The sequence below is a fragment of the Merops nubicus genome, unplaced genomic scaffold, assembly GCF_000691845.1.
Source record: "Merops nubicus isolate BGI_N331 unplaced genomic scaffold, ASM69184v1 scaffold34058, whole genome shotgun sequence".
NCBI lineage: Eukaryota > Metazoa > Chordata > Aves > Coraciiformes > Meropidae > Merops > Merops nubicus.
Genome location: NW_008624258.1, coordinates 3,401 through 13,673, shown reverse-complemented (window position 1 = coordinate 13,673; position 10,273 = coordinate 3,401). Strand labels below are relative to the sequence as shown.

The 10,273-nt window shown below is 48.9% G+C and overlaps 1 protein-coding gene across 1 annotated transcript; it reads left to right on the top strand.

Moving 5' to 3' along the window:
- The first annotated feature begins 366 nt into the window (after positions 1 to 366).
- Positions 367 to 9,653, top strand: DNAJC7 (DnaJ (Hsp40) homolog, subfamily C, member 7). The gene is made up of 13 exons (XM_008945340.1): positions 367 to 451; positions 951 to 1,075; positions 1,158 to 1,271; positions 1,800 to 1,874; positions 3,410 to 3,528; positions 3,859 to 4,012; positions 4,756 to 4,920; positions 5,930 to 6,021; positions 7,153 to 7,226; positions 7,786 to 7,932; positions 8,168 to 8,320; positions 8,506 to 8,568; positions 9,366 to 9,653. Exons 2-13 carry the CDS (start codon positions 1,001 to 1,003, stop codon positions 9,401 to 9,403), a joined length of 1,269 nt encoding a protein of 422 aa, XP_008943588.1. The 5' UTR covers positions 367 to 451; positions 951 to 1,000; the 3' UTR covers positions 9,404 to 9,653.
- Positions 9,654 to 10,273: the final 620 nt, after the last annotated feature.

Below are 10,273 nucleotides of genomic sequence, written 5' to 3'. Positions count from 1 at the left end.
TCAGGGACTGCTGAGGTTGTGCAGCACCTCACAGGAACAGGCTGCTCTGTTAGCCTTGCACAGCAGAGTTCTGCTGGACTCTGAGAAGGGAGGGGGACCAGGGGTGGCTTCAGTCTGCTCCTGCATTCCTGTAGCATCCCTGAGTATCCCTGGCAAAGTGGTGAAGTGTCTGTGAGCCAGCAGGACATGAGCTGTGCCTTTTCCTCATGTATATCCAGGAAGTCTCACAGCAAGCAGCTACAAGCATTTTGCAGCACTGAAGGGTTGCACGAAGGTGGCTTGGGGATCAAATGCTTGGTCGTGGTCAGAATCTGTTCTGGTGCTCAGTTCCTCTCCATGTGAGGTGTTCTGCTTCCTTCCAGAGAGGCAGAGTCGTTCAAGGAGCAGGGGAACGCGTACTATGCCAAGAAGGACTACAACGAGGCGTACAACTACTACACAAAAGCCATAGGTGAGAACTTTGTGATCATATTCCCCTCTGCTGAACACCACATCTGAAAACCAAAGCTGGTTGTTGATTTCAGATACACCAGTGGGATTTCTAACAGCAGGCACTGGGTGTCAGCTTTTTGGCTGCTTTAATTTTGTTGCAGAATTTCACCAGATTGATCCTGTGAGTTAAAGCAGATGTGGGTGATTGCAGCAGGGCTTTGTTTCTCCTCCAGCCAATATATTCTTAACCTGAAAGCAGTCCAGCTTTCCATCCAGTGCAGGGTCAGCAGTGCTGCACCAGACTTCTGCTCTCTGAGTTCACTCCTCTGTGGTGTGGGGAGCAGTTCTACGACTGGCTGTTCAAAGCAGCCGCTTGACTCTCGTGCATCATCTTAAGCCACTCGATGATGTTGTAAATGGGAAGAGAATGAGTTTTTAATCCAGCTGTGGCTTTTTAATGTTCTGAAGTTGTGTGGCTGCGTGGGCTGGGCTGACGTTGGGTGCTCTTGCCTCTCCAGATACCTGCCCCAACAACGCCAGTTACTACGGGAACAGAGCGGCCACGCTGATGATGCTGGGCAGGTTCCGGGAGGCGCTGGGGGACGCGCAGCAGTCGGTCAGGCTGGATGACAGCTTTGTGAGGGTATGTGGGCAGCACTGGCAGTCCCCTGCACACCTCGGCTGCACCTCTGGCAGCTCTTGCAGCTCCCTGTCCCTCTCTGCAGGGCCATCTCCGGGAAGGGAAGTGCCACCTCTCCCTGGGGAACGCCATGGCTGCCAGCCGCTGCTTCCAGCGGGTCCTGGAGCTGGATCACAAGAATACCCAGGCCCAGCAGGAGGTAAGAGCTGCTTAAAATATTCCCAGCAGGTAGGGCTGTCAGAGGGCATGGTTTGAACTGGTAAGGCTTTCACTTCGACTGTGAGGTGGAGTCACAGTCGTCATTAGCAATGACTGTTTGAGTGCTGTGAGGCAGTGGGAATACCACGATGCTGCCAGTCTCTGCTCTGCAGCAGACTGCCGGGTTGCAGTGTTACTTTTGTGTGTCATTGTCCTGGAGACTGAGCTGGTCCTTCACCCAGTGCTCCAGAGGAGAGATGGGGAAAGGTGGGAAGGGAGCAGGGAAATGGGTGATGCAGCATGTCGAAGGCTGCTGCCACTTTTGTGTCTCAGTTTCCAGGGTACATCTTCCTGGGTCACCTGATTTCTGATAACTGACTCCTGTGCTGACAGAATTCCTATAATCTGCATTATTGTTCCATTGCCTGCAGTAGTTTTTGACACTTTAGGTCCTGGCTGCTGAAATGCTGCTTGGGGGTGTTTCAGAGCAGTGACTGTCCTGCAGCACTTGCTGTGTTCTGTCTTTCAGCTGAAGAACGCCAGCACTGTGCTGGAGTATGAAAAAATAGCTGAAGTGGATTTTGAGAAACGGGATTTCAGGAAGGTGAGATGAACTTGGTTGTTTCCTGCAGCACTGTGAGCTGACATGCTGCATCTGGCCAGTCCAGCCAGTGGTGTGGCTGGTTTCCCTGCTGGGCAGTGGCTGGGCCCTGAGGGAGGTGCTGTACAACACTTCTGCTGTCGGGGCAGGGCTGTGGTATGAGCTGGGCAGCAGCTGGGAAAGTGGCCATGCTCGGGCTCTCTTAGTGCTGAACAAGTGAGGAGTGAAGAGGGGACAGGCTGGAGCTGAGTATCCTCTGTCACTGTTTGCTTTGTGGGGTGAGTGGGGCCCTGAATGAGCTGTTTGATACAGAGTTTGTCAGCAGCAGCATTCAGTCACACTTTGCTCATAAAATACGTGTCCCTAATTCTTCTTTCTCAACTCTTGATTTAAAAAAAATCTTCCAAAAGGCTGTTTCTCTGCCAGTGTGACAGTGAGGGTCACTGAAGAGGGACTGCAGTGCTGCATGGGGCATTCTCCATTGCTGTTCCAAATCTTTCTTCCCAAGGGTTGTAACAGGATGTGGCTGGTACTGGCCTGATAGGACAAGAAATGACAGTGTGCAATCCAAAGGCACCAAACACTCCTCATGCAACTGTTTCTGTTCAGTGGGTGCCTGCAAGGCCCAAGTTTGGCCCAGAAAGGAGATTGTCCAGCACATTGAGCTCATTGTTCTTTCACTGACTCTTAGGCTAAGCTCAAGATTTTGGAAGGGTGGATCCCAGCTTTGTGTCACCTGGTTATGAGGAGCAAATGGGATGTGTGCTCAGTCTGGATTTCATCTGTAGATTTCAACTGTCCTGCCTGTGTTGCATGTTCTGGGCGTTTGCATCTGTCCCTTCACTTCTCCTGTCTCACTTCACTGGGGAGTCTTGCACGAAATGTGGTCTTTGTCTCTGGAGAGCTGCTCTTGCTCCTTCCTCGCCCAGAAGCCATTGGCTTCTCAGTCTGGAGCACAGTGCTTCCCACAGTGGGCAGTCCTGATGTCACAGCCAGGGAGGCAGATGAACCTTGGTGGAACAATGACCCTGTTCTCACGCAGATGTCCCCACCAGAGTGGCAGAGATGGAAAAGACCTATTAGATCACCCTGCCCGGTGCAGTCAGACCAGTGTAAGATCAGTCCCTGCACTGTACTTTTTTGTGTTTTGTCCAGTCCAAACTGTCTCCATCTACTGAATTTTTGTCCTTCCCATGTGCCATTGTAATACAGGAAGCAGGGGCAGAGTTGTCTCCCTTGGCTTTTTCTTCACAGTTTCAGAAGAGTTACAGGGATGGACCTTCTAGAGATGTCCCTTGAGTTAGCACTGTCACAGTAACACAGCCAGTGCTGCAGACCTTCGTACACAAAGCCCTTTGAAGGACAGGATAAAAAACTCGCCCAGGAGGAACGTTTTCTAATGCATGAGTCCCCAGCAGCAGAGGAGACAGACGCCTGCGCGTGACTAGGCCAACAGGACTCCAGGGAGGGGATGGTGCAGCCATGGGAACTGGGCCGTGGGCTGTTGCTTTGCTCTCAGCTGCCTCCTCTCACCCCAGGTCGTGTTCTGCATGGACCGTGCGCTGGAGTTCGCTCCCGCCTGTCACCGGTTCAAGATCCTCAAGGCCGAGTGCCTGGCGCTGCTGGGCCGCTACCCCGAGGCACAGTCAGTGGCAAGGTGAGCGTCCCCAGCTCTGCAGGGGGTGTGGCAGCTGCTGGTGTCTCCTGGCTGCTGCCTGTTCTGCACGGCCCCGAGATGACTGAGGGAACATAACTAGTCCTTAATGCAGACTGGGAGGAGGAAGCGTGTGTGAATTTGTCCCTTTTACTGAGGAGCTGTATTTGGACTCGGTGAAGACCCGGCAGTCTTGTTTGAGCAAGTCCTGTATTCTTTGCATATCTGAACCATGGACTTAATCAAATAATTCAGTATCTCAGTGGAGGGGGAGTGCTTTTGGAGCTTTAGAGGGGACGGGGCAGAGTTTGAGGTGTTCCATGTCTGTTGCAGTGACATCCTGCGGATGGACTCGACGAACGCGGACGCGCTGTACGTGCGTGGGCTCTGCCTGTACTACGAGGACTGCATTGAGAAGGCAGTGCAGTTCTTTGTGCAGGCACTCAGGATGGCCCCTGACCATGAGAAAGCTTGTCTCGCCTGCCGTGTGAGTTGGGGACACTGGGGATGGGGCTGCACAATCTCCGGGGGGGGGTTTAACTGAACACCAGGCTGGGTTGTGCTGGATCAGTCCCTTCTCCCTGCCTCAGCGCTACTGTTCCCCAGGTCTCCAGTAGCCAGTGGTGTGTCCAGCCTTTCCCAAAGTCAACCAGATTTAGGTAGAACAGAAGTGCCATAAGCTCTTTCTCAGAAGACTGTGATCCTTTGAAGACTACCTCCATTTCATTCTTTGTTCCTTGATCAGATCTGGAAGCAATAAAACTCAGTCTATCCGTTCTAAAAGAACTTTTGACTTCCAGATTTACTGTTTGTCCCTGCAGGTTGACTTGCATTTAAACATTCTTTCTTTCATGCTGCTTCTTCCCTCATTTCTACTCTGTTGTAGCTCTTTGACTTACAGTTACTTATATAAGCTCTTTAAAAAGTGAGATCCCACTCCTGTTTTTTTAGAATATATAAATTTACTCCACTGTCATGTTCTCGTCTTAAACATTAGCCAACCATTGTTTCTGTGGTGAGCTCCTGTATCTGGCACTGGCTGTTCCTCAGCACTTCTCCTGGGGGAGGGCAGAATGGTGACAGCTCCAGTTGGCTGCTGTAGCAAGGCTGTGACTTTTGAACCCTGTAATGGTGTCCAAAACCAAATTAGAACAGTTATGGTCAAAATAAAATGCTTGGTGCCTCTGAGCCACTTACCCATGTCATTATCTAGGGTTTATTTTCTTTCAGAATGCCAAAGCACTTAAAGCAAAGAAAGAAGATGGGAATAAAGCCTTCAAAGAAGGAAACTACAAACTAGCATATGAACTTTACACAGAGGCACTAGGAATAGATCCAAATAACATAAAAACAAATGCCAAACTCTACTGCAACCGGGGGACGGTTAACTCAAAGGTAAGAGGTGCTCACCTGGCAGGTGGTCTTTCATCAGACTCCTCACTCTGTAGCTCATAAATTGCAAATCAGTTGTTCTGGAGAGCGTGGGCTGCTCTGCCTGCTGGGGCAGCTGGGTCTTTGTGGGGCTGTGGGCACCGTTTCAGGATTTTGTACTTGCACAATGATTGGATCAGTTCCAAACAGCCAATGAAGCTGACTCCTGAAGAAACAAAACTCAAATACTTGGGCTGCACAGAGTGGGAGGGAGAGGAGGAATGTGGTTTAGCCCTGTCTTAATCAGCAGAAAGGCACCCTTATTTGTTTCCTCCCCAGTAATGAGCAGATCTCTTTTCTTCTTGTAAGTCATCTGTCTCACTTTGGGTTTTGATCTAAAAAAATATGACCTAGTTTTAAAAACCTGGACACTTTTTCCAGGTTTGCTGTTGCATTTGAATCATGCACTACCCAGAGACAGTCGTGTGACAGTGCTTCCAGTTTCCACCCTGCCTTTCCTCTAGCATGTTTCCTCCTCAGCTGTCTGGGTGGTGATGCCTTCAAGGCTTCTGAACACCCCCACTTGGCCAAGAGATGGAGACTGTTCTCAAAACCTGGGAAATGGGATGAGCTGGAGGCAGCAGTGATGAGTGTTTTACATTGCTGTTTGTGTCTGAAAACAAACAATGCTTTTTTAAAAAAAAAAAAAAGTTTATTTTCTTGTCTGGGAATTAGTTTGGACACAGAATAACTTGGTTTTCAGGTCATTCTTGGGAAGAACCTTCCTTATGAGTGTGCCTCTGAAAGAGCAGCACCACATAGTTCTACCATTTCACTAGCCAAGCTTCAAATTTTTCCCTAGGGAACAAATATTCTGTGGTATTGGGGGATCAGAAAAAAAATTTCTAGACACAGACACGCAAAACAATGAGATTCTGCAAGATGCTTTACACCATCTACCTAAAATCATAATGCTACTTGGCAAAATTTGTTCTCTGATTTGGCTTCATATAACTTCCATCTGATGTTGTAGCTTAGGAAACTTGAAGAAGCAATAGATGACTGCACGAATGCAGTGAAGCTGGATGACACATACATCAAAGCTTACTTGAGGAGAGCACAGTGGTAAGTAGACCTTTGTGCTGAGCAGGGTTGTGGAGGGGAAACTCCTCACTGCAGCACTGAGGGACAGGGATAACACATCTGAAGCTTAACTGGAGAAGAGGTTCTGTCTTAAGGGGTCCTGGATTTATTCCTCTTCCTTATACTGATGAGGAGACAGGGCAAGCTCTGTGTAGTCTGTTCTGCTTGTGTGGGTCTGGGACTGCCTATTCCTGGGTGTATTTAGGCAAGACCTTTTTCTGAGGCTTGACCTTCTGTGTTGATGGACTAACATCAGACATTCTGTCCCAGAGAGCCTGTCCCTTCAGCTTTTTCAGCTCGGGTAAGAGCTCTTGCCCTGTCAGAACTGTTCACACTTCTGACAGAGCAGGTTGTGAAATGGGATAAAGGAGAAATCAGCTGAGACTGTAGGTACCTCAGCCACAGGTAATCCTGCAGCACAGCACCGTGGGGCTGAGTTGTACAGAGGGTGTCCAGGTCTCCTTTAACCTGGCACCAGCCAGGGCAGTACTCAAAGCTTCTGACTAGGCATTTATTTGCTATTTAGCTCAGTACTGATTGTTCCCTGGTCTGTAGCAAAGGTGCCTGGCTTATAGATGAACCAAGCCCATTACTGCAGCCTCCCTGTTCTGCACTCATTTTAATTTGCAACCTGCAGCGTTCTTCTCAAGCTCCATCTCAGTAATGGGTAAATTACAGTAAGTAGTTAAACGTGTGTAAGCCCAAAATGCCATAGCCAGGCACACGTCCCTCCAGGGTGCCCAGACTGTCCCTCCTGCCCAGCCTTGCTGGAGTGCAGCTCTGCACCAGTGTCCTGGGGGCCTTGCTGCCTGGCACTGGTTTCTGTGGCTGGATAAAGCAGTTATCAGATCATTAACTTGTGCTGCCAGAGGAGATTGCAGTCTGCACCTGGAGCCCAACGTGCAGGTTCCTGTGCCAGGGTTCCCCCTGAGCAGCAGGTGGCTGGGCCTCCAGTCAGCCCCACGGGGGCCCTCGGTGGGTTCCTCTGCTGGCTGCTCTTCCTGCGGTCCCGTGCACGTCTCCTTCATTCATACCCACCCAGAAAGCTGTACCTGAACCCCCTGGGATGGTTCCTGTGAAGTACACCTTGGCCACCAGTGTTTCTTTCCACAGTTACATGGACACAGAACAATATGAAGATGCTGTAAGAGACTATGAGAAGGTTTATCAGACAGAAAAGACGAAAGGTGAGCGTGTTGCCTTTCTTGGGTGCCCAAGTTTCCCTTAACTGGCTGCTGATGTTGCTTTTGTTTGCTTTTTTGTCCCCACAATACTCTCTGATTTGCAGCCTCTACCCCAGCAGGACAATACTGGCAAAGTCCTCAGAAGCACTGGGAAGTGTCTGTCTTGGAAACTGGTTTCACTCTTAGCAGTGATTGCTGAGAAGATAATTTAGCTTGTAGCTAAAGCAGTGCAAGAGATTCAGATTCTCTATAGCTCTCATTCTTAACTGTCATCTTGCTTTTTTAGTAGACTGAAATGGAACAGAGTAAGATTAGTCCTTGTGGCTCAGGGTCTAAGACAAGTTTACCTCACTGAGATGTTCTCCTACATTTGAAACAGCCATAAGGGGACAGTGGGGCTTTCATGAGCTGCACGGCTGTACATCCCAGGGGGTTGGTTACTTAGGGCACTTGAATCCTTCAACCCAGGTCCACTCAACGTGTTGGTCTTCATCCTCTTTTAAAGCAGGAGGCTGTGCCTGACACTAAAGCCACTTTCCTTTGGCCTTGCACTTCTTTCTAGAACACAAGCAACTGCTAAAGAATGCACAAGTGGAGCTGAAAAAGAGCAAACGGAAAGACTACTATAAAATCCTTGGGGTTGACAAAAATGCCTCTGAAGATGAGATCAAGAAGGCTTACAGGAAAAGAGCACTAATGCATCATCCAGGTACCCACAGAGTCTGTTTTAGAGCATCTGTTGTGTCAGTCCCCTTGGTCCTTGCATCTGCCCTGCGCGGCCATCCCTCACAGCAGCAATAAATCTGAGGGGGGATTGCTGCACTAGCAGCAGTTCTGACCCCACAAAGCTAAAGGACGTGCTGTGGCAGCAGCTGGGCTGTGTGGTGCTTTCCATTTACCCTAGAAACTTAAACCTCCTTTCCTGCTTGGTTTTGTCTCCCTAGACCGACACAGCGGGGCGAGCGCGGAGGTGCAGAAGGAAGAGGAGAAGAAATTTAAGGAGGTTGGTGAGGCTTTTACCATCCTGTCAGACCCCAAGAAGAAGGCTCGCTACGACAGTGGGCAGGACCTGGAGGAGGATGGGTTGAACATGGGAGGTAGGTGTTCCTTCGGATGCTACGCTCGGTGTAGAGCGCAGTGCTCGGAGCAGGCTCTTCCCTTGGAGCTTTCTGTCCACTTGTGAAACGCCTCATGGGCCCTCAATGAGGTGACAGTTTCTAAACTGTGAAAACTGTAACTGGCTGTTTCACTTCAGCTCACAACTTCCTTTTCTTCTCTGTAGACTTCGATGCAAATAACATCTTCAAGGCCTTCTTCGGTGGGCCAGGTGGCTTCAGTTTTGAAGGTAAGTGGAGATGTTCTCCAGTGAGCTCTGGGAATGTAAGTGCCCAGCTCACCTGACAGGCTGCTGAGTGTCTGGTGTGGATGTGCTGTTTGAGAACAGTATTGGACTTTTCACAGAGAAAATACCCGAGAGCTCTTGGGCAGTTCTGTCTGTGCAGCACCCCAGCTGATGGCCAGTTCTGATTCTCTTGTGTTCCAAAGCAGCAGAACCCAGGGGTTCCCTTCCCTAGAAGGGTCCACAGGCTTTGCCATCCAGGCAGTGCTTTGCTGCTTGGGAATGGTCAGAATTCCTGTGTGGGTACCACTGTTCTCTCTGCAGCGTTTCCTGTCGCTGCAAACCCTCCTGGGGGCCCCTGCCCACAAACATTTTGAGGGGACTGGAGGCAGTGAAGAAGGCAGTGACCCCTCAGTTGGGGTCAGGTTTTTCTGGAGCAGGGTGGTTTTATGCATAACTGAGCAAGCCCTCAGCACCCAGCTGCTGTTGTTGTACCCCATGGGGAGGGGTGTGCTCCTTAAGGGCTTTTGTTACTGCATTTTGAGAAGTCTTGTGTGCTTTGTGTACTGTTTGCCTTCCTCCTTGCCAGTCTGCCTCCTTCACCCGTGCTGTCAGTTGTCTTCTCTTCTCCTTGTTGGAAATCAGCTGCTGGCAATGCCCAGTAGAGATCTCACCTCTCTTGCCTGTTCAGATGGCTTTGTTTGTGCTGAGTCCTGGCTGGGCATCAGGCTGCTGCAGGAGAGCTGTGAACTGTGTTTCCTCTGGGTTCTGAAAGCTCTAATACCTTTCATTTTCTTTTTCAGCTTCTGGGCCTGGAAATTTCTTTTTCCAGTTTGGCTAAAAATCCCAAACCACACACACCCCTGACCTGCTTATTTTAACCTTGGGTATGGACATACTTAGACTCCTTCCTTCATCACGTCTCGTTGTACTTAGAGCAGTTTCATTTCTCTCGGTTGGAGACCTCTGTTTTGTGTGCTTTTGTGTGTGAAGAGGAAACCAGCTCGGGGAGGGGAAGGCTTGTGAATTTTGTTTTACTGTTAAATTTATTAAAAAAAAAAAAAAATAAAGCTTTGAATCTTTTGGTCCCTCCATGCTGGCCCATACTTTCAGACTGTGCCTGCTCCTCAGCAGGCATTCAGAGGATTTCCCTGAAGTCCTCCTGGAATCTCAAGTTGAAAGAGAATGGAGTAATCTCCTGTTTTGGCTCTGAAGTGCAGTATGGCAGCATGTCTCGGGTTCATAGTAACTTGTAAGTTTATCTTAATCTTCTGAAAATATTGCCAAGGTTGACTCGAGTTTCATACAATCACATTTTATTTGCTAGCTGTCTTTTTTTCCTTCTTTGTTTTTTTGTTTGGTTGGTTTTTTTGCCATGGTTCTACTAAAACACTACATGGGCATTAACTTAAGTGATAATGTGTGAGCTTAACAATTTTGTATCAGAGAAATGCCTCTTTTGGTTTAAAAGAGCAGCTTATGTGAGAGTTCCCTGTGATGCAGCTAGAATAAGGGCTTTGTGTTTCCACTTCAAGAATTGTTCTGTTTAAGGGAATATTGAATTTGCTCTGGGCTGAATTTCTTCACTGTACTTTTTTTTTTTTTAATTGTTCCACTTGAACATTTATTATTTGTGCTAAAACTTGATTTTGTTGAGCTTGATGTTTGATTTTGTGTTAACGTGGACGAGCTCTTTCTAGCTCTGAAGAAA